At 37.1% G+C, this 24,765-nt stretch overlaps 1 protein-coding gene across 1 annotated transcript in view; it reads left to right on the plus strand.

The window, feature by feature from the left end:
- Nucleotides 1–24,765, plus strand: part of PLCH1 (phospholipase C eta 1) — a 219,506-nt gene that overhangs the window by 125,698 nt on the left and 69,043 nt on the right. The window contains exons 4-7 of the mRNA XM_049628668.1: nt 3,259–3,405; nt 5,607–5,850; nt 16,298–16,427; nt 19,864–20,034. Of these exons, the coding sequence (XP_049484625.1) occupies nt 3,259–3,405; nt 5,607–5,850; nt 16,298–16,427; nt 19,864–20,034 (692 nt within the window). The remainder of the gene's footprint in view (nt 1–3,258; nt 3,406–5,606; nt 5,851–16,297; nt 16,428–19,863; nt 20,035–24,765) is intronic.

Genomic DNA, 24,765 nt, shown 5'->3' on the forward strand with positions numbered 1-24,765 from the left:
ATTGAATATGTAGATTGCTTTGTGTAGTACTGACATTTTAACAATATTTGTTCTTCCAATCCATGAACATGGAATGTTTTTCCTTTTTTTGTGTGTGTGTTTTCTTCAATTTCTTTCATAAGCTTTCTATAGTTTTCAGTGTCTAGATTTTTCACCTTTTTGGTTACGTTTATTCCTAGGTATTTTGTGGTTTTTGGTGCAATTGTAAACAGGATTGATTCATTGATTTCTCTTTCTGCTGCTTCATTATTAGTGTACAGAAATGCAACTGATTTCTGTGCATTGATTTTATATTCTGTGACTTTCCTGAATTCATGAATCAGTTCTAGCAGTTTTTTGGTGGAATCTTTTGTGTTTTCCATATAGAGTATCATGTCATCTGTGAAGAGTGAAAGTTTGACTTCCTTCTTGCCGATTTGGATACCTTTCTTTATTTGGATATTTGTGTTGTCTGATTGCTGAGACTAGGACTTACAATACTATGTTAAGAGTGGACATTCCTGTCGTGTTCCTGACTTTAGCGGGGGAAAGCTCTCAGTTTTTCCCCATTGAGGGTATTAGTGGTAGGTTTTTCTTATATGGCTTTTATGGTCCTGAGGTATGATCCTTCTTTTTTAAAAATTTTTTGTAATGTTTTATTTATTTTTGAGAGAGAGAGAGAGAGAGAAAGAGTGAGCGAGCAAGCAGGTGAGGAGCAGAGAGAGGGGGAGACACATAGTCTGAAGCAGTCTCCAGGCTCTGAGATGTCAGTACAGAGCCAGACACGTGACTCAAACTCACAAACTGTGAGATCGTGACCTGAGCCGAAGTTGGTCATCTAACTGACTGAGCCACCCAGGCACCCTGAGGTATGATCCTGCTATTCCTACTTTCTTGAGGGTTTTTATCAAGAAACGATGCTGTATTTTGTCAAATGCTTTCTCTGCATTTATTGAGAGGATCATGTGGTTCTTGTCCTTTATTTTATTAATGTGATGTATCTCATTGATTGATTTGCAGATATTGAACCAGCCCTGCAGCCCAGGTATAAATCTCTCTTGATCATGGTGAATAATTCTCTTAATGTATTGTTGGATCTGGTTGGCTAGTATCTTGTTGAGAGTTTTTGTATCCATGTTCATCAGGGAAATTGGTCTGTAGTTCTCCTTTTTAGTGGGGTCTATGTCTGGTTTTGGAATCAAAATTATTCCTTTAAAAAATATTTTAAAGTAATCTCTATACCCAACATGGGGCTCGAATTTAACAACCCCAAGATGAAGACTCACATGTGCTACTGACAGCCAGGTACCCTGATGTGACCTATTATAATCAGTGGTCAGTCAAGTACTTGGGTTTTTCTAGGAGTTTTGGCTTTGTTGGTTTGACTTGATGATATTATCTTGATACACTGATACTCTCTATTCTTCCTCTTATTACTGGTGTGAGATGGTCAGTGTGGCTGCCAAGAATTCAAATCTTGGCTTCTGTTACCTAAATGAATGGTGCTCAGTAGTGGGTGACTTTTCTAATGCATGCAAAACCAAATCTCAAATTTTGTTTTGCGCTTCAAGTTAAACACTTTAAGTTTGTGTTTGTTTTCTGAAGCTGTATTTTTATTATTTGATGTCAAGTAAAATGAGAAAGAGCAACCTATACTTCACTTTCCTTGCAATATCAAATCTTAAAGTGATGCTTGATACTATGCAGTTCCTCCTTAATTTCTTTGGAAAAGAAAAGGCTCTTCATGTGAAGAAGAGTGGAAGTTGGTTACGTTGAAGTTACTTTTAGCGAGTACCCTGCACGTACAGTGTTAAGCTTTAAGATCACATTATCTTTCTTGGTAAAGGCAAGATACTTAGTCAAAAAAGCTGAAGTCTGATGTTGCTGGAATCTGTTTTCTGTGTTTGATTTATCTGTTTCTGACAGCATACTGCTTGATAAGATAGGTACTCAGAACTAGATGTTTCTAGTGCTCTAGTGGTTATATATGTGCCTGTGTATTAGCAGGTGAAATAAAAGCTATCTCTGGCTAATATAATGAGAAAGTATTTGGAAGAGTATTGGATAACTTACAGAATCAAAGGGAAAATGTCAGCCTCAAGGATAACTGTAACAACTATGGCATCTTAGGATGGCCAAGCAAGAGCATCTCTTAAGTCTTGACCATTGAAATGGCTCCATTCTGTTTTCTTTCAATGGTCACATCAGGATTTGTGTTCTTTGGAAGGGAGTCAAATTTCTTCCTAGCTTAAGTTAGGTGCCCATTTCTTAGTTGGGGGCCACCAAAAGCACATGAAATGGGAAAGGAGTATTTCCAGTTACCAAAGAAGGGGAAACAGGCAACACCAACAGATGCCCACTTCTAACAAGGTTCATCTCAAAGCAGAGAGAATTTAAATGATAGTTTTTAAAAAAGATTTTATTTTATTTATTTTTTAAAGTTTATTTATTTACTTTGATGGGCAGGAGGGACAGTAGGAAGGGGAAGGAGAGAATCCCAAGCAGGCTCTGCACTGTGAGTACAGACATGAATTCACGAACCATGACATCATGAGTTGGACGCTTAACTGACTTAACCACCCTGGTGCCCCTAAATGATAGTTTTAACTTGGACAGTGAGTGATTTGGATATTACCTGAATTCAATCACTAAGCTGTTCTTCTAGGTGGAAAATCTTAGCGGTTTATTTCATTAATCAACAGTTGTTTTATGTTCATTTGTGAAAACATGATTTGTTTTCTAATCACATTTAAAAAATGATATGTATCTATTTTCAAATATACACAAAAATCTAATAATATGAACCCATAAGTAACCATTATCCAACTTCAAAAATTGTTAACATTTTGTTGATCTTGTTTCTGTTGATTGTATGTGAAAGCATTATTACAAGATGTTTTTACAACTGGCTATATAAAAACTCACAAGACTTAATATGAAGTCCGAGAATTGCTTTATGAACTTAAATCCAGGTATCAAATGATCAGTCTCATAGCAAAAAATATGTTGCTGGTTAGAACAAAAGATGGCTCTGTGCAGCATTAATGCATTGTTTATCTGGAAGTAGAATTTTATTTCAACCAGGAAGGCTTTTCACTGGCTTAAGACTGGTGAATCAATTCCTCAATAGCTCTTTCTAGATTTCCTTTACCAACTTTGTCTTTTGGTCCTTGAAATCTTTAGGAGTAAATCAGAGGTTTTATTTGACAGTGAAGTTTCTGAACACCCATCTGCATGTGCATTGTGTAAGAGCTGAAAGTGCTGTAATCTCTTTTGTAGTTGAAAGATGCATGAGTGTGATGCAGTCCGGGACACAGATGATCAAACTGAAACGTGGAACCAAAGGGCTCGTCCGGCTCTTTTACCTGGATGAACATCGGACCCGCCTCCGATGGAGACCCTCAAGGAAGAGTGAGAAGGCAAAAAGTAAGACCAACCTTTGAATTCTTTTCATGGCTTGAAATAGTAATACATGGGTTATATTGGCTGGGCTCTTTGGCAGCCTCAGATCTGTGAAACTTTGATATTTTTACAAGATTTGGGGTCAGTTGCTAAAGGATACAGAGAAACTGAATAAGTAGTGACCATTTTTGCCTTTTTATTTCTTTGGAAGTTTCACTCCATAAAAGTTTTCTTGCCCATGAATGCTGTAAATGTTAATATTTCCCCTGTGTTGGAGACATGATATATTTTTTAGTGATGTTTTATAGCCCGAGGCCTTTTATTTTTATTTTTATTTTTATAAAAGGTGAAGGATATCATAAATCCAGTGGGCTTTAAAGTATATTGCATTATTCTGAGCACGGTAACTGATTAGTGAATTAACAAAATTGTTTTAATGATTTTAAGCAAAAGAGCTTTGGTCTGACTCCTACTTAAACCCTCTCTCCCACACCTTGTACATTCAGCACCAAGTCCTTGTTGGGTCCTGTGTAATGGCTGTCTCATCTCATTCCTTCCTGTTTTCATAGGAATCTCTTTGGTCTGTGGTGTCTTTACCTTTTGGGCCTCTTGAGAAACTTTCTAGCGAATCTCCATTTTGCTAGTTTCTGCTTTTGTCTGTTAAGATACTTTCATCTTCAAGTAGCACAAGACTTTGACTAAATTAGACTTACATGATAAATATATCGTCTCACATAACAAGAACTTTAGAGATCAGCAGGCCCAGGCGTGGGACATGAGTCTCTAGCTCTGTTTTCCCAAGTGCTCTTGGCTCTGTTCCTTGTGTGTTGGCCCTGTAGTCAAGGCAGCAGCAACATGGTGCTTCCTTTTCAGGAGAGAGGATTTCATTCCAGAATTTTGCCTCAAAGCAGACTACCCCATGTCTCCTTGGTTAGAACTGAATTACATTCCTACGCCTAAAGTAATCATAAGAAATAGGAATGGGGCCACCTCAATGGCTTAGACTCACCAGAACTGGAGCCCTGGAGTGGGTGTGGGCTCATTTCCCTGTGAATCATTTGGGGAATGAGTTGATACCAGAAGAAAATTGTGACTCTGCCATTAAGGCACAATGGAAGGGAAGATGGGGTATAGGAGCAAATCAATAAGATTACAACACTTCTGATTCATGCTTAAAAACAAGCAAACTAAGAAAGTACTGTTTTAGTCTAAAGTAATTGTCCCTGCTAGTGCTTCTCTGATACAAACCTACAGTGTTGGTCTCTTACCTGTATGATGCCAATCTCTGGTTTCTTGTATATCAGGCTCTCTCTGATCTAGCCTTTCTAGCTTTATCCCCGGCTTCCTTTCTCTCTTGAGCTTTATAGTCTGGTGTAAATGGCCTATTTAACATTCCTGGAATGGATCTCATGTTTCTGTATCTTACACTTTTTCTCCTGGGATGCCACCTTGTTTCTCTCTACCTCTCCAAGCCCTGCTCTACCTTCATCATCCTAGCATTCTTTCTATAAATGCTCATCACATTTAGCTCTGCTATTCGGTTTTTTCCCTTCCAGTTTTTAACTGTCATCTTATATGTGTTGTAAAACTCCAAGGTTGGTTCGAGGTCTTCATATGTTTTCCCTGTGCAAATATGTAGACTATAAATTTGATGTATTCATAATCTCCTTTTTCTACCAGTCTTTTTGCCCTGATGCATACATCAGTCTTCCTATCATAAATTTCAACATATCCTGACTAAAAGCTTGAGAGGGCATTATCCAGGCTGCGCAGGAAGGTAGAGTGGTATGTGGAGAGGGCTAATGGCAGGAAATGACAGGGCTTGTAGTTCACTTTTGAACTTAATACCATGATTCACAGACAGTGAGTTTGTTCATGCTTATTTTTTTTAACGCTTATTTATTTTTGAGAGGGAGAGAGGGACAGAGCACAAGCGGGGGAGGGGCAGAGAGAGGGGGAGGCACAGAATCTGAAGCAGGCTCCAGGCTCTGAGCTGTCAGCACAAAGCCTGATGTGGGGCTCAAACTCACAAATCGTGAGATAATGACCTGAGCTGAAGTTGGACGCTCAACCGACTGAGCCACCCAGGCGCCCCATGTTCATGCTTATTTTTAAAATTTAAGATGATTTTGCTATTTTTTTCTTTTTTTTTTTTTTGCTATTTTTTTCTTAATACATGTACATATCTCCACGTGCCACATAACTGCATTTCACTTTCCTCACAGTACTTATTGACTCCATTTACAAAGTCACCGAAGGTCGGCAGTCTGAAATATTCCACAGACAAGCTGAGGGGCACTTCGATCCCAGCTGCTGCTTTACCATCTACCATGGCAACCACATGGAGTCTCTGGATCTCATCACCTCCAACCCTGAGGAGGCACGCACCTGGATCACAGGCCTCAAGTACCTGATGGCCGGCATTAGTGATGAAGATTCACTTGCCAAGCAGCAGAGGACCCACGACCAATATCCTCCCTAGAATGTTAATTTTGAGCTGTGTGTGTGTGTGTGTGTGTGTGTGTGTGTGTGTATTAGACTTTATTTTATTTTTTCCTATAATTTTGGGGCTTAAAGCTACTTTTCTTTCTTTCTCATTCTTTACCCCTAGCACCCTTCTGCTCTCTCCTCACTCTCATCCCAAGTAAATGAATGCGTAGAACATACAGAAACTTAAGCTTGCATGAACTCAGGAGCAGGCTTCTTCTGAGGAGATTGAATTTAGCTCCACAATCTGAGAGGTCTCCAACTGCAGCCTAATGTTTCCTAAGAGAGATTAGATAGCTGGGAAAGTGTTTATTTGATTACAAATCCTGCTTTGTAATCAAGTCAGTTTAGTTGAACAAGTACTTTTGAGTTCCAATTACACACACGGTATTAAGCTCCTTCCTGCTTTCTCTCTCTCTCTTTAATTTACAGTGTGGAAACTGATTGATACTGAAGGGGAAGTCATTTTTTACACAATACCATTTACCTTCTCTAAATTCTTCAAGAAACTGGGAGACTCATCTGAGTCGCCTTAATTAAACTCATTTCTTGAGGTCCTGTAGTGCTGACAAGATAAATAGTTAACATGCTTGGTCTGAAGGCACCTCTTCTGCTGCTATGGAGCTGGTCATGTGACATGGCCTTTTTGGCCTCAATTTCCTTATGTGTAAAGTGAGGGCGATAGAGTTGTTGACTGTTTTGGTTTCCTTCTGCACATTTTGAAGGGTCTTAAAACACGTGTGCCCCCATCTATGAAGGGAGTAGTCCTACTTCCTTGCTGTTATTGGAATGTGTGTCCTAAATTTGTCCCCCAGAGTAGTGATAAATTTGTGCTGCTCTAGTTATAATTCCACACCCAGGGTATTGTTTGAGCAGAGTGGAAATATTCAGCCCATGAAAGGATTTTTGACAGTGGGAAGGTCTGAGCTGATGAGCCATGATATTTTCATCAATATTCACAGCATGCAGATAAAGGCACCTGGGATTCATAAATGAACAAAATGCAAACATAGAAAGGAACTTTCTGTGCTTTATTCTATTCATTTGGTTCTTAACTCCTTAACATTTGGTAAAAAACAAACAAAATGCTGAATAAAATTGCTTTCTGGTCTAAACCACAGAATCATATTAACAGTGCCTCGAACTAAAACAATATTCATTTCTCATGAACAGGAGATGTGAGATAGGGCAGTTCAAGAACTGGTTAATCAGTGGCTCAGTGATGTCACCCAAGACCTGGGTTCTACCGTTCTCAGCATGTTGGCGTGGTCCTTGGGCGGGTTGCCCCTTGGTCAGACAGAGGTACAGCAGCTTTGGGCAGCAGCTCCAAACACAGCCCTGCCCAGAGGAAGCATAGTTTCTTCTCACAAAGCTTCTTTTTAAGAGCAATGTAAATCTTTCCAGGATGCCCACCCCAACCCAAGACTAAATATCATCATTGGCCAGAATTGTTACTGCAGGTCCATTCCTGAACCAGTCTTCGATAAAATAAATCAATTAGAGTAATTGGGCTTTGAGCTCAAGACTCTTTTGAATGCTTAAAAACTAAAGACTCTATATAGAGTTTTTGTTTATGTGGGTTTCATCTTAATGTTTATTTTTGAGAGAGAGGAAGACACAGAATCCAAAGCGGGCTCCAGGCCCCAAGCTGTCAGCACAGAGCCCGACGCAGGGCTGGAACTCACGAACAGTGAGAACATGACCTGAGCCGAAGTTGGATGCTTAATCCACTGAGCCACCCAAGTGCCGCCGAAAACTATTTTTCAAAGCAAAACAAATTTGTGAGAAACAGTAGTGTTGCTTTTCACTTTGCAAGTCTCTTTAATGTGTATCTGGATAGAACACATGCATTCTCCTATCTGTTTCTGCCTTCAATCTGCATGTTGTATTGTTTTGGTGGAAATGCATGAAGAAAATTTAGCCTCACACACATAAATAGTGGGAAAAGGGGGCTCCTCTGGGTTATGAGGACCCTTTGAATTGTACTTTGGAGACAGCTGTACTAACATCCATCAAAATACCCCTTCTGCCTTCATTAAAGCTCATGGTTCTTGCACACCTGAACAAAATAGAGGTTCTTCAACAAGGAAGAAAGAAGGAAAATTGCTGTAGGGGAGGACAATCAATTCTAGAAGTTCTTATTCTCACCCAGTCAACTAGAACAAGTTCACAATATTCCAGAGCTTTTAGCCACTTATATAAATGACTTTCATAAGCCTTGAAGTAGAGCAGTAGGAGAAATGGGCATATTGTTTCTTTTTAAGTGGTAGCAAAATTTCCCCCTTTGTTAGATCTTTCTAGTTACCTTAGAAATGCACGCTCATTGAGGTAAGCCAGAGAATACAGAGTTGCATAAAGAAAACGTCAGTAACCTTCACCCCTATCAGTTTTGCACCTTCTTCTCCAAGGTTACTGATGTTAACAATTTGATGCGCACTCTTATCTCCCCCACTCCATTTTTGGATCAGGTTGTTTGTTTTTCTGTTGTTGAGTTTTAAGAGTTCTGTATGTTCTGGATATTAATCACTTATTAGTTACATGATTTGAAAATATTTTCTTCGATTCTGTTGGTGTTTGTACTTTATTGATAATGTCCTTGGTGCACAGAATTTTTAAATTTTTCATGAAGTCCAATTTGTTTTTTCTGATGTTTATTTTTGGGAGAGAAAGACAGAGCACAAGTGGGGGAGGGGAAGAGAGAGAGGGAGACACAGAATCTGAAGCAGGCTCCAGGCTCTGAGCTGTCAGCTCAGAGTCCAAAGAGGGGCTTGAACCTACGCCATAAGATCATGTCCTGAGCTGAAGTCAGACACTTAACCGACTGTGCCACCCCAGGTGCCCCTGTCTGTTTTTTCTTTTGTCACCTGTGCTTTGGTGTCATACTCAAGAAATGATTGTCAAATCCCATGCTATGAAGATTTTGTTCTCTTTTCTGTTAAGAGTTTTATTGTTTTAGGTCTTGCATTTATGTCCTTAATCCATTTTGAGTTAATTTTTGTGGATAGTGTTAGGTAGTGGTCCAACTTCATTCTTTTGCATGTTGATATCCAAGTTTTCCAGGCCCATTTGTTGAAAAGACTGTCCTTTTTCTATAAAATGGTCTTGGCAACCTTGTCAGAAATCATTTGACCATAGATGTGAGGGTTTATTTCTGAGCTCTTTTATTCTATTGGTTTATGTGTTTGTCTTCATACTAATACAACACTGTTTCGATTGTTGTAACTTTGAGATAAGTTTTGAAATCAGGAAGTGTGAGTCTTTCAAGTTTGTTCTTTTTCATGATGGTTTGGCTTCTCAGGGTCCCTTGGTATTCCATATGAATTTTAGGATTGGTTTTTCTATTTCTGCAGAAAAATGTCATTGGGATTTGGATAGAAATTTCATTGAATCTGTAGATTCCTTTAGTAGTATTGACATTTTAACTAAATTATCTTCCAATCCATGAACATCAGATGTGTTTTCATTTAGTTATGTCTTCTTAAAAATTTTCAGCAATGTTTTGTAGATTTCATTGTGTACATTTTTACCTCCTTTATTCCTATTTTATTATTTTGATGTGATTATAAATGGAATTGTTTTTGTAGTTCCTTCTCAGATTGTTATTGTTCATATATAGAAATGCAACCAATTTTTGTGTGTTGACTTTGTATCCTGCTATTTTGCTGAATTCATTTATCCTAACAGCTTTTGTTGTGGAGTCTATAAGGTTTTCTATATATAAGATCATATCATCTACAAACATAATTTTACTTCTTTCTAATTTGGATGCCCTTCCTTCCTCCCTCCCTCCTTCCTTCCCATTGCCTAATTGCTCTGGCTAAAACTTAGTACTGTGTTGAATAAAAATGGTGAAAGCTGGCACCCTTGCCTTGTTCCTGATTTTAGAGCAAGAGCTTTCAGTCTTTCATTATTGAATATGATATTTACTGTGTTTTTTTTCATATGTGGCTTTTAATATGTTGAGGTAGTTTTCTTTTGTTCCTATTGTGTTGAATGTTTTTATCATTAAAGGGTATTGAGTTTTGTCAAATCTTTTTTCTGCATTGATTGAGATGATCATGTGGTTTTTCCTTCAGTATGTTGATATGGTATATTACATTAATCTATTCTCATATGTTGAACCATCCTTATATTGCAGGAATAAATCCCTCTTGGTCATGGTGTATAATTCTTTTAGTATACTGCTGAATTTTATTTGCTAGTATCTTGTTGAGGATTTTTGCATGATTGTTTATTGGTCTGTATTTTTGTTTTTCTTGTAGTATCTTTGCCTGGGTTTATGAGGATAATGCTGGCCTCATAGAATGAGTTAGGAAATGTTCCCTCCTCTTTAATTTTTTGGGAAAATTTGAGGATTGGTGTTAGTTCTTTTAATGTTTGGTAGAATTTACCAGTGAAGCTATCAAGGTCAAGTATCAAGTTTTCTTTGTTGAAAAATTTTTGGTTACTGATTCAAGCTCCTTACTAGTGATAGATCTGTTCATGTTTTGTTTTCTTTGTGGTTTAGTCTTTGTAGGTTTTGTGTTTCTAGGATTTGTCCATTTCATTTAGGTTATCCACTTTGTAAGCATGCAATTGTTCATAGTACTCTCTCTCTTTTTAAATGTTTGTTTGTTTATTTTTTAATATGAAATTTATTGTCAAATTGGTTACCATACAACACCCAGTGCTCATCCCAACAGGTGCCCTCCTCAATGCCCATCACCCCCTCTTACCTCCTTCCCACCCCCCATCAACCCTCAGTTTATTCTCAGTTTTTAAGAGTCTCTTATGATTTGGCTCCCTCCCTCTCCAACTTTTTTTTTTTTTTCCTTTCTCCTACCCCATGGTCTTCTGTTAAGTTTCTCAGGATCCACATAAGAACGGATAAAGAAATTGTGGTTTATATACACAATGCGATACTACTTGGCAATGAGAAAGAATGAAATATGGCCTTTTGTAGCAACGTGGATGGCACTGGAGAGTGTTACGCTAAGTGAAATAAGTCATACAGAGAAAGATACCATAGTACTCTCTTTAAATCCTTTTATTTCTGTAGAATTGGTAATAATGTTCTCACTTTTGTTTCTGATTTTAGTATTAATTTGAATTCTTTCTCTTTTTTTTCAAAGAAACCTACATTTTATTTCAATGATTTTTTTTCTCTGTTGTTTTCTTTCTCCATTTCATTGCTCTTTCCTCCAATCTTTCTTATTTTCTGCCTTTTCTGCCAGCTTTGGATTTTTAAATTTTATTTACTTATTTATTGCTAGTTTTGGATTTAGTTTGTCTTTTTTTTTTCTAGTTCCTTAAGTGGTAAAGTTAAATGTTAATTTGAGATCTTTCTTAAATTTTATTTTTCATCTTTAAAAACATTTATTTTTAATTGAAGTATAGTTGACATGCCGTTACAGTAGCTTCAAGTGTATTTCTTATTTTTGAATGTAAGCATTTATAGCTGTATAAATGCATATAAACTTAGCACTGCCTAAGTTTATATGTTGTTTCCATTTTCATTCATCTTTAAGTATTTTCTAATTTCCTTTATGATTTCTTCTTTGATCCATTGGTTATTTAAAAGTATATTGTTTAACTTCCATAATTTTGTAAATTTTCTTAGTTTCTTTTTGTTATTGATCTCATCCCATTGTGGCCAAAGAAGATACTTTGAATGATATGTGTGTTTAAAATTGGAGACTTAATTTAGGCATACAATATTATCTATCCTGAAAAATGTTCTCTGTGTGCTTGAGAAGAATGTGTATGCTGCTGTTATTGTTGGTTCAAGTGTTCTGTACATGTCTGTTAGACCTAGTTGGTTTATTGTGTTGTTTATATTCTCTATTTCCTTACCTTCCATGTGGTTTTTCTATACTTTATTGTGAGTGGGATATTGAATTCTCCAATGATTACTGTAGAGCTGTCTATTTCCCCTTCAATTCTGTCAGTTTTTGCTTCATATATTTTGATTTGTCATTAGATGTGTAATTGTTATAATTGTTATATTTGAAACTTTTATCAACATATAATGTCTGTTTTTATCTTTTAGAAACATTTTTTGATTTAAAGCTTATTTTGTCTAATATTAGTAAATCCACCTCTGGTCCATTTCCATTACTATTTGCATGTAGTATCTTTTTCCATCATTTCACTCTCAACCTGTGCATGTTTTTGGATCTTAAGTGAATCTCTTGTAGACAGCATATAGTTGGATCATGTGTTTTAATCCATTCTACCAATCTCTGTGTTTTGATTGGAGAATTTAATCCATTTACATTTAAACTCCTTACTGATAAGGAGGGATTTTCTTCTCTCATTTTGCTGTTCACTTTCTATATGCGTTATAACTTTTTTGTCTTTTGTTTCCTGCATCTGCATTACTGTCTTTTTTGTTTAGTTGATACTTTTATAGTGAAATTTTAAATTCCTTTCTCATGTCCTTTTATACATTATAGCTGTTTTCTTTATGGTTACAATGGGGGTTACATTTAACATCATAAAGTTATATTCTAATTTGAATTTATACTAGCTTAGCTCAATAGCTTTTTGAAACTGATTTCGTTTGCCCGTGTTTACTGGCAATAGAAAGTTTTCGTGTTTGAATTAACCAGGTTGACAGCTGAGGGATTTCATATTCTGAAAGTATGCTATTTGGAAAGCAAATGTACCCCAGAATTGCACAGGGAATAATTTTATAAGATATATAGAAACAGTTGATGCTTGTGTCAGTGAGGAGAGAAAAGGACAGAGGAAATTAATAATAAAGAAGCTGATGTCAAAAATAGAATAGTTATGTTGAATCAGAGGACAATCCTCATATATATTTGTCAGGATTTGATAGGGTTGTAGGTAATATTTTAATAACAGAATAATATCTTTGGTTGGACATACATTTAATTACATTAGTTGAGGACAACATTACAAATAGGCCTGAAAATTTCAACTGTGAATGAATAATGAGAATAATGAATCTTAAGTGGCTGTATGAAAAAAAATCCCTCCAGTGTAAAATGTAATTCAGGTTATTTCTGGAATATGGCCATGTTTCATGGAGGTAGATGCATTACTCATGTCTATTAATAGCAATATAGTGTTTTGTTTAAGGACTAGTATTGCACTGCCTGGGATTTGGCCCCAATTCTGCATGTACCGGGTAACTTTGGATAAGTAACTTAAACTCTTTTGCCTTAGAGTCTTTGTCTGTCACATGGTAATGGTGTTAATCATAGTGTGTGCCTTATGTAGTTGTGTGAAGATCAAATGAATTGATGTACACAAAGTGTTTAGAACACTGTCCAGCACATATTAAGCACTCATAAATAATAGCTACTATTTTATTGCTGAAGAGAGGTAAGGACTGGCAAATCTTTTGCTTTCCTCTTGAGATTAAGTCTGAAATCTCAGTGGCCCCAGCATGAAAGCCTCAGCATTTTTCTCCGCCAGTCCATTCTCCTCCATGATTTCCCCACCTTATCTCTTGACCCCACAGGAGAAATTATTACCTCTGGAAGACTTTGGGCAGTCTCGAAAGGATGTTGTCAACTGAAAGTTTACACCTTCCCAGTAAATCAGGGGCCCTGCAAACTGTAGCCTGTAGGCAAATGTGGCCTAATGCCTTTTTTATATGTGGTCCTGAGCTAAGAAATGGTTTTCAGTGATTGGAAAAATAAAATCAAAAGAAGAAGAATATTTTGTGAAATTCTGCTGAAAATTATCTGAAATTTAAATTTCAGTGTCCGTAAATAAAATTGTATTGGAACATAACAATGCCAATTAATTTATGTGGTGCTTATAGCCTCTTTTGTGTCACAATAGCAGAATTGAGTAGTTGCAGTTGAGAGCTGCAAAGCCTAAAATATTTACTATCAGGCCTTTTCCAGAAAAAGTTTGCCCAACCCTATGGTAAATACTACCATTCAATACTTAGAATTTCCTTTAACTTTCTGATAGAAAATTCTAGACCATAACTTTCATTCGGTTTTTACTATCCCAGTTTTTCTTTGCAGAATGATTGTTTCTCTTCTCAAACTCACCCTGTATGGTGATATGAATCATTAATTTAGAGCTTTCTTGAGTACTCATATCTTAATTATGAAGAATAGCTTTAAGATATCAGAATACTTTTACCTGTAATTGTATACCATGTGTACTGTTACTGGGAGAGAATGGTTTTTCCTTTCATAGAATCTTAGAGTTGGAAGGGACTTCAAGGTCATCTAGTTGTGTTCACTGACATTATAGATGAGGAAATGCAAGGCCCAAGAGGTGTGCCATAAGTGAACACTGTCACAGTGCCAGGTCAGCAGAATCAGGACTAGTGTCTGTTTCTCAGTTGGATTCTACCTCTATGTCTTACCAATCCCATATTCCCTAAACCAATTGTCAAGGCCAGTTTATATGTTGACACTGAAGGCCTTATAGACACAGGCCTATCCTAGGGTTTGTACTGGCAGGATACTCATATTTAGGGTTTGCTTGTCCTTGACTCTTCTCTGGAGAAATCTTTGAGAGGCTTTGGTAAGGAAGTATAAAATAAAAGGATGAAAATATGACTGCTCTTGGACTCATTTCATGACTTCTTTGAACACAGAGCAGTGTCCACAGTCATAAGAAATAGAGATGGATGGGGACTGTGTGTCCAGAAAACAGAAAAAAAAAAATGAGATTCAGGTATTTATTAATAATTGGCCCAAATGTTTCACTCTTTTGATTCTTCAGTTATTTTTACCCTAGTCCTGGGTCACCTGTTAACTTCCAGATGTCGTGTATAATGAGGTCCTTCTATGAGAAGTTGAATTATAAAGAACTGGGCTGGTTATTTTCCAATGTTATAAAGGGAACAAAATGTGAAACAAGGTATTTACAGTATTTAGGTATTTAAATCTAGAAGAAATAAGTCTTTATGGTTGTTTTTACTTCCTGAGGTCCTATCTCCTACAATCATAATTTGAATTGCCTAAGAAATGTAAATATGCTATGTTATACTTTTAGTATTTTGACTTAACATGAAAATCAGTTTGATATCATCTGCTTGAGGCAAATATTATCCATTTCCCCCTCTCTCACCTACTCTCATTCTCCTATTTGTTGGTTTTAAACCTATGCCTTCCCTTACTTTGATTTTCTGGTTTCTTTCCACCACCTTTATTCCCCTTCAAATTTTGAAGCCCAGTTTGGTTTTCTAAGTGTGCACATGATTCCTGCTTTCTGCAGTTTACCCCCAATAACTATGAATCACCCATTTTTTAAAAATATTTATTTATTTATTTTGAGAGAGGGAGAGAGAGAGAGAACGTGAGCTGAGGAGGGGGAATAGAATCTGGAGCAGGCTGCATGCTGTCAGGGCATGGGGCTCAATCTCTCGAACCCTGAGATCATGACCTGAGGTGAAATCAGAGTTGGATGCTTAACTGACTGAGCCCCCCAGGTGCCCCTTGAATTATTCATTTAAAAAAAAATTCAGATCACCCATTGGTTACCATTTATTCTGCTTCCTCATGATGTGAAACAACCCAAGAGTCACTCCCGCTGAGGGTTTTTTTTAAAACCTCAGGTCACATGATGTAAATCTTCTGTATCTAAACTCAGCTTCATACCCTCAGTCACTGAATATCTACCTGCAATTTGAGCGTAACCTCTAACATATGAGGTTTGCTTTTGATTTAGAAATTTGAGGCTCTTAGGTAAGAACCTTCCAAGCTAGTAATATGGAGATGAATATAGTATAGAGATAGATCTACTGTATAGGAGACAAGAATACTAGACTAAGTTTCCAAAAATGTGGATCTCTTACTAATTTATCCTTAACAAATTTCTGCTGGGGGGCCTGGGGGGCCTGGGGGGATGGAGTGTGTTGGATTCTGCACTGACATCATGGAGCCTGCTTGGGATTCTCTCTCTCCCTCTCTCTCTGCCCCTCCTCTGCTTGCTCTCTCTTTCTCTAAGTAAACCAAAATTTTTTAACAATTTCTCTTCCTCTAGTTTTATATCCTCATCTGAACAATGAGGAGATTGAACTAGACAGTTTCTAAATGTAGGAGTGGACTGAGAAAGGGGAACTGAAAAAATTGTCTAGTGTGGGGTATTGTGAAGGTAAAAATACGCTAACTAGAAGGTCATAGAGGAGGAAGATAAGGCCTAAATTTGGTATATTTGAGGTTTCATCACATCATATTCCTTTACAGATTGGGTAAAAATGTGTGAGTTAAACAAACTCCCAGAAGAACTTGGTTTGACTCTCATTTCAAAGTGAAGGGAATTACCTCCAAGCACCCATTCCCCTGTTGCCTGTTGTCACTGGTAGCAGATCACTAGTCCATGGATTGCAGGCAGGGCCTTCTCCAGAGAATTTCTTCTCAAGCTCTGTGTTAATGATAAATGTCCTTGTGAGTATTCTGTGAGAGCAGTTTTTATTTTCATGAAAAAAGTGTTTCTCTTGACCTTTCTTCATGTGGGTAAAGCAGACCTTTGAGGAAGCTGATAAGAATGGGGATGGCTTATTGAATATTGAAGAGATACACCAGTTGATGCATAAACTAAATGTCAATCTGCCCCGAAGAAAAGTCCGACAAATGTTTCAGGTATGTTTTCACAAATGGGTTGGCTTTTTGTAAAATACACGTTGCATGTTATTGATGTACTTAGATATTTCAAAGGCTATTTTGTTATGTTGGAAGTTGGTATCACCTGCTCTGTAGCGTTTTATTTTTCTTTGATGAAAAGAGAGGCGTTTTGTTTCATGAAGGAAAAAAAGACTTCCTAAACTTAGCATGTGTCCACAGTTTCACTTCCTAAAATGCTTTTTTATTGTTGCTCTTTTCAGAGAGTAATTATAAGACTACCTGGCACTTAGATATTGGAGCAAACTCCGTGAAGTCCCTTCGAGAGGGTGATAACATCTCATGTGCCTACCTCACAGAGTTCTTGTGAGGATCAGAGTAAAGACTTAGTAACATGAAAAAAACAGCACTTATTAAGTTCTCAAGAGACTCTGTTTTGTTTCAGAGGAGTTTAAGATTTAGAATCCATGATTCTCAGAAGTGCTACATCACTCCTAGCATTTAGGGAGCTCTCCAGAAGTTCATTCAACTGCCTGTTGGTATTAGATGAGATGCCCTTTCCCTGTTGGTCAGTCCTTGAGGAAAATCCTTGGGCCCAGACTTATTCTGTGGCACCCAGCTGGGATTGCACTTAGTCCTCTGTCTGAGGTGCAGAAGTGAGCTCTGTTAAGTGGGTGCAAAGACAATGTTAGATTATAACTAACAGCTAATATATTAATTTAGGAAGTGCTCTTATGTGGAGATAAGTCATAACCACAATCCATGTTTTGCGATAATTTTCTATTCTAAGTGATATTTTGTATCTGGGTGATATTTTGTACATATAAAAATAAGCAGAAGGTGTGAAATTGTGTGATGGTTAATGTTTTGTGTTTCCTTTGTTTTCTAACCATTTGTCCTTAGAGGTGGGAGGGCACAAATGACATGAGGGATGAGGGGCAGTGAGGAATGGTGGAGGCTGGCTCCATTCCGTGACCTCTTACAGTGGGCCTGTGCTTGGGAAGCTCTTGGCTGGACACGGTTTGCAGCGAAGGGAAGTTGGTCCCGTTGCACTGGAGAACAACATAAGAGAGAGGAAAGAAGACGAAGGAATATTCTATAGAAGGAACCCTGGAGATGGAGTGAGGGACTTGGGAGGGGAAATGTGTTGTCACAAAGAAAGTGAACTGTCCTTCAACTTAATGGGAAGTTTTGCCATGTTCCTGGTACTCCCTGTGACATCTCACTTTTGCTCGTTGTGAGCCCCACACTCCCACCTGTTCCTTTTCATAGAAAATGCTCATTGTACTGAAGAGTAGCTGCTGATTAAATCAGAAGGCCCAAGCTTAAAGAGAAAGGCAAAGCCTATACTTGCAAAAATAATGATGTGAGAGTACTTTTTGGAAGTAAGATAAAGAAATAAGCTATTGATCTATTTTTACTTATATGTTTTCCCCCTTCAGACACCTTTTAATTTCTTTTAAAAATTATTTTAAATGTTTATTTATTTGTGAGAGAGAGAGAGAGAGAGAGAGAGAGAGAAAGAGCATGAGTAGGGGAGGGGCAGAGAGAGAAGGAGACAACAGAATCTGAAGCAAGCTGAGCTGTCAGCACAGAGACTGACGTGGGGCTCAAACTCATGATCCATGAGATCATGACCTGAGCCGAAGTAGGACACTTAACTGACTGAGCCACCCAGGTGCCCCAACACCTTTTTATTTCTAATGCACTAAACATTGTAGAGGGTAAATCAGGAAATGTTTATGTCAAATGTTTTATGCATTTTAAGTAAATCCTTTAGACAAACTTTAAGAAAACATCAGGGGGGTCTTTTTGTGACCTTTAGGTTTAAAGACTTATCAAGCCAGAAGTGATAGAACATTTCTAGATAGAACATTTCCACTGTAGGTCTTGCATCTAGCAGGGTTGTGTAAATGCCCTTCATGGGAGTGAGAGGACCAAAGATCTTAGCATTGTCTCAGGAACATTCTTCTTCTGGCTGAATTGCTAGTACAGACATTGAAGCCTTTCTAGAGGTTTCTTTGCTTTTGTTATTGTAGAGCTAGATTCAACTAAAATTTTTAAAATAATCTATTCAGTTACGGATAGCTCCTTTTGAAGTCTTTAGATGCTGTTGTTTAATGTGAGAGTTTTACTGTTCTTAATTGTTACAGCATTTACAAGAAAGTTGAAAAATGTTTCTTCTCTGTATCCAGGATTAGATACTTTGAAACAAAATTAGGACAGAAATTTGAACATTAGACCCAGTTTCTTAAAATACGGTGATTCTACAAACAAGCATCTCATACAGCAAAAATGTGGATATTTTATACACCATTCTCCTTCTACCTTTAAAAGGATAGGAGGCAACAGCAATCTGCCCTATAACGAAACTGTGTGTGATTTAAATATTGGCTAAAGTATGTGTTCATAATTGTCCCAAAGCTAACAAAGTTTTTAAAAAATCTATCTTTTATGAACATGTTGGCTTTCAAAGCTATGTTTAAACACCCTGCATCTGAGTATATGTCATAAAACCCATGCATTTCAAGTTGCCATTCATTCCCTGTCAGTTTTGGTTCGGTTACAACTGTGTTCATTTAAAATGAAGATCATGTAAATAGATTTGTTGCTCATAACATATCCCCAACAATTTTAGTGTTTTCTGGCAAATTCAGCCAATCAGAAGGACGATACATGGTGAAAGATTCTTGCTCAATAATTACTAGAAACAAATTATTTCAACTAGAAATCAGTCTAAATGGATTTTTCAGACTTCTGTGGAGAGGAAACAAGGAGGTTTCAATGATTCTGATAGCTGTAAGAACAGTAAACTACGTCGGTCAAATTAGGAGGGATTCTGTTATATTTAAAAACTGTATTGATTGGATTACATTCAGAAGCTGGTTAGAGACTGGTATTTTCATAATGTGTTGGATATTTTTTCTCTTTTGTTCATGATTCATTTTCTCCAAGATTTCTTTTTCATTACTTTCTTCAAAAGATCAGCTTTTGGTTTAATTGCTCTCCCTTTGCTGATGTATCTATTTGGTTCTTTATTTCATTGCTTTTTGCTTCTGATTATAATTTTTTTCCTTATAGTTTCTTTAGCTTAATTTTTTCTAGCTTTTTGAGTTGAATTATTATCTATTTTTAATCTACCTTGCTTTCTAATAAATTGAAAACTTCGTTTTCCTCTAATTACTTTTTTTTTAAAGCTTTCTTTGTGGTTTATAAATTTGCTGTGATCAGAGAAATTGGTTTTTATAAGGTTGATTGGTTATAACATGAAACTTTTTTTGTGGCCTAATAAATAGTCATTTTTCAAATGGTTCCATGTGTGCTTTAAAAGAATGTGTTTACCATTTGTGATACGTGTTCTAGCCTTTTTATAGTAAATATTACTTCTCAGCATCTCTGTACTGAATTTCCTATTTCAAACTCTCACACTGCCTTGTTTATTCTATGCCTCTTTCAGGAAGCTGATACAGATGAGAATCAGGGAACTTTGACATTTGAAGAATTCTGTGTTTTTTACAAAATGATGTCATTGAGACGGGACCTTTATTTGTTGCTCTTGAGCTACAGTGACAAGAAAGATCACCTAACTGTGGAAGAACTGGCTCAGTTTTTGAAGGTGGAACAAAAGGTATCATTAGACTGTTGAATTACATGTTTACTCAAAAATATTTATGAATATACAGGCTTCTTCTGCTGTTGGATATAGGTATACCTTATTTTTAGGATAGATGGGTAAATACCACAATTCCACACACAAAAATCTTATTTATGAGTTATTTGTAACATGTTTCTAGCAGCTTTTAAGAGGGTGTGATAAATTGAACACTTGTGTAATTTTTTACCTTAAATATGTTGAGTGTAGAAATGCACATTTTTCCACAAAGTAACGGATGTTAACTCATGTGTTTCATTGTACATATAATGGTTATGTTTTCTTTATACTAATAATATATAGGTATTTGTTAACTATGACATAATTCTTTTTTTTTTAACTTTTTAAAAGTGTTTGTTTATTTATTGAGACTGGGAGAGAGAGAGGGAGGGAGGCAGAGAGAGAACCCTGAAGCCGTCTCCATGCTATCAAGCACAGAGCCCGACATGGGGCCTGAACTCAGGAACCGTGAGATCATGACCTGAGCCGAAATCAAGAGTCAGACGCTTAACCGACTGAGCCACCCAGGAGGTCCAACTATGACATCATTTTTAGCTAGCAATCTAGTAATTCGTTGATAACTCTGATAGAAAATTGACATTCTATTATATGAGAAGACTAAGTAAATTAAGTCCTGATTAGCAAAGATAATCCCTAAATATATTTAAAACAAGACTTTTGATTTTAATACTATGTAGGGTCAACTGTGGTCAACAAAGCTGGTCTTCTCATACTACTTTTTTTTATATTGCCTTAAACTCTGTTTCTCACTAAAGTAGAAGAATAAGTGAGTGATTGAGGGGGTGTTAGCTTTATTGAGTATTATTTGACCAATAAAAATTGTGTATGTTTAAGGTGTACAATGTACGGTTTTGATATAACCGTAAAATGATATAACAGTAAAATGATTACTACAATCAATCTAATTAACATTCATCACCTCACACCGTTCTGATGTGTGTGTGTGTGTGGTGAGAACACTTAAGATCAACTCTCTTACAAATGCCAAGTATATAATGCAGCATTATTAACTGTGGTCACCATGCTATACATTAGATCTCCAGAACTTCTTCCTGTTTAACTGAACTTTTATACTCTTTGACCAACACCCTCCCATTCCCCCCAGTCCCTGTCAACTGTCACTCTACTCTGCTTTTATGATTTTGACTTTTTTAGATTCCACTTACCAGTGAGATCATGCATTTGTCTTTCTGTGTCATTTCACATAGGATAATTTCCTCTAGGTTTTAAATATGTCACAAATGGTGGATATGATTTAATCACTCATGCTTACATAATGGGACATCTACCAAGACCCCTAAACCATGAGGTTTGGAGGGCTTCTGGGTTGGCGAAGCTACATGGATGGACTGGGAAGCGGAAGGGGTATGCCCTGAGAGGGCACAGATGCTCTGAACACCTTCCCCCAGGCTATTCATGAGTTGTACACTTTGTAGTAAACCAGTCCTAGTAAATAAAGCACTTTTCTGAGTTCTGTGAGTCATTCTAATGAATTATGGGAACTGACAGAGACTTTTCCTTGACTAAACTCTAGATAGGCTTTTCTGAGTCCTTTTTTGACTAGGCCCTGTTGTTGGGCCTTGTCCTCAAGAGTCCAGCTGTAGCAAGAATCCTGCTAAGACTCTTTAACCAAACCCCACATCCTTGATATCTGATCAGCTCGATTTTTGATAAAATTCCCTTTCACCATCTCCCACGTGATACCTGATCACTTTCTTTCCTTCAGCAAAGAACCCTGTTAGGTAGGGTTAGCCAGAATCCCACTACCTCTAATGTTCCCTCCACTCCACCCTGATCCTTGCTATAAATCCCCTTGTCCATCCTGTATTTGGAACTGATCCAGTACTGAGTTCTCTTTTTCCCCTATTGCAATAGCTACTGATTAAAATATGTTTTTCTTGCTTTAACTACTGTCTAGGTCTGTTTTTTTCTTTGATAGAGCCCCTAAATTTGTAGTAGGCCAAGCGGAAATGGGGGAAGCCTGAACACCTCATTTGCAGCTGGCATCTGAGATGGGTCAGTCTATGGGACTGAACCCTTAACCTGTGGGGTCTAATGCTAACTCCAGGTAGTTAGTGTCAGAACCAAATTGTGTTGTTGGACACCCAGTTAGTGCTGGAGAATCTAAAACCTGGTTGGTGTCAGAAAAAAAATATACTAGATGTGGTAATGATTTACTTTACCCCATTCCACAGTCACACACATTTTAGGAATAAGAGATTCAGATGTAATGAATTTTGATGTTGCTTTCTTAAGGATTAAGTGTTAGCAAAATGCTTGTATCAGAATCAGTTATTTTAATTAGTTTGCTAATTTGGCAAAGGGAGCAATTCTCCATTAACAAAGTTAGCTATAATACAGGTAGAACACAAGATGGAATAAAAGATTTATTGTTTTGCCCAGAAAATATGCTCTTCTACCTACATCTCTACTCCTCTGTTCTCTGCTCTGGTAACTACTTTTTCCACTCTCACCTGGAGAGCTCCTCTAATACAGAAGAAAGAACATTAGACCAGGGGCCTACGAGACCTGTATTCCACATCTTACAAGCTTTTTTGGCTGGAGGATCTTGGGCAGATCATTCATTATCATTTCTGAGCCTTTGTTTCCTTATCTATAAAAGGGAGCTTACATCTACCTTTCCTATCTCACAGTGTCAACTTGGACATTGATCGTAATGATGAATGTGAAGGCCCTTTGACATAGATGTTCAGAAGCACAGCAATGTGACAAATTAAAATTACAATATTTAAAGCTACTGACTTCAAGTTCATTTGGACAAGTGGAAGTAACCTAGTCCATTTGAATAGCAATAGCGGATGTCACTTGCTAAGGGGCATGTGTTTCTGTCCTCCTTTTGGTTACATTGACATTCAACCAGTAGACTTAATTGGGGAAAACAGAAGCCAGTGTTCTATGACATCTGCTTCTGGTGGATAATTACCTGTATCCAGTTTAATTTTCTAAATTAACTCGAAGCTACATATGGGTGTACTCTGAAAGAAAGTTTTAAAAAATTATCATATATCAAGATGCATAAACCATAAAGGAAAATATTAATGTCTTGAAGCTTTAAGTTTATATGTGGTCCAATTTATCAAATGCCATAAAGTTAATGTCTAGCACAAACTAGGTATTTGTAACACACAAAGGGAGAAATAGTGAAATTCCTGAATATGGAAAGTACTGTCACAGGCAGCTGAGGGGAAAAAAATGAATACCCAATAGAAACACAGGCAAAACATTTGAAACATGAAAAATTTCATAAAAACTCAATAAACCTATGAAATTTCACCCTTCATTAGTAATTCAAATATATATAACAAAATGAAAAGACCATTTTCCACCCACCAGACATATAAAAGTTAAAAAAAAATACTATCAAACGTGATATCCATTTCTTAGATTTCTAGTGAAGTTGTGGAATGGTATAATCTTTCCATCAGATAGTTTAATTATTAAATTTTATATAATTTATAAGACTTTGACCAATTTGTTTTACTTCTAATAGTTCATTCTAAGGAAATAATTGTGTACAGAAAAAAAAAAAGGATGTAAAGTTGTACATTTTATTTATTTATTAAAAAGTTTTTTTTGTTAATGTTTATTTTTGAGAGAGAGAGTGAGAGACAGACAGAAACAGAGAGTGAGTCGGGGAGAAGGGGTGGGCAGAGAGAAGAAGAAACAGAATCTGAAGCAGGCTTCTGGCTTTGAGCTGTTAGCACAGAGCCCGATGTGGGGCTCAAACTCACGAACCACAGGATCATGACCTGAGCTGAGGTCCAACGCCTAACTGACTGAGCCACCCAGGTGCTCCACTTGTGCATTTTATTTATTTTTAAATTTTTTTAAAGGTTTATTTATTTTTGAGTGAAAGAGAGTGTGAGTGGGAGAGGGGCAGAGAGAGAGAAGGAGATACAGAATTGGAAGCCGGCTCTGAGCTGTCAGCACAGTGCCTGTCATGGGGCTCGAGCTCACCAGTCATGAGATCATAACCTAAGCCGAAGTCGAACACTTAACCGACTGAGCCACCCAGGTGCCCTTTGTGCATTTTAAAATAGAGAAAAATTGCTCCCTCTCTCTCTCTGCCCCTCCCCTGCTCGTACTCTGTCTCTCTCTCTCAAAAATAAATAAAACACATTAAAAAAATTAATAGAGAAAAATTGGACACAATCTAAAATGTGCAGCATCAGAGTCATTGGTTAAGAGTTTTGTGGGATTTTGAATTTTAAAATGGGATTTTCACAATGGAGCAAATTGGAGGCAATTTGACCATTCATATGGCAGTAATTCATTCATTTCTGATGGCATAAAATTGGTGTAGACATCAGAGTATTCAACTTACAGATTTACTCAGTTGTGAAATAAAATATCACTGCTGGCCATATGTGACGTCAGAGATGATCTGAAATCAAATATTGGCCCATGGGTCAGACTTTTATTTCACTGAAGTCCTCTGAAAATTGAATTTATACCTTTGACAGGTCCAAATGCTGTTTGATTACGTCTTTCATTTTTAAAACATGTATGTGCTAAGAGAAATTCTCTCTGTCTTTTATATCCATGAAGAAGTGCCAATTAGAAGAGACCAGCTGGCTGACATTTCTCTTTCATTCTTCCTTGCAACCACAGATAAAGATCACTGACATCCGCTAGCTTGTGATTCCAGAGTACTAGGTTTGGTTG

This window comes from Panthera uncia, chromosome C2 (genome assembly GCF_023721935.1).
Source record: "Panthera uncia isolate 11264 chromosome C2, Puncia_PCG_1.0, whole genome shotgun sequence".
Taxonomy (NCBI): domain Eukaryota; kingdom Metazoa; phylum Chordata; class Mammalia; order Carnivora; family Felidae; genus Panthera; species Panthera uncia.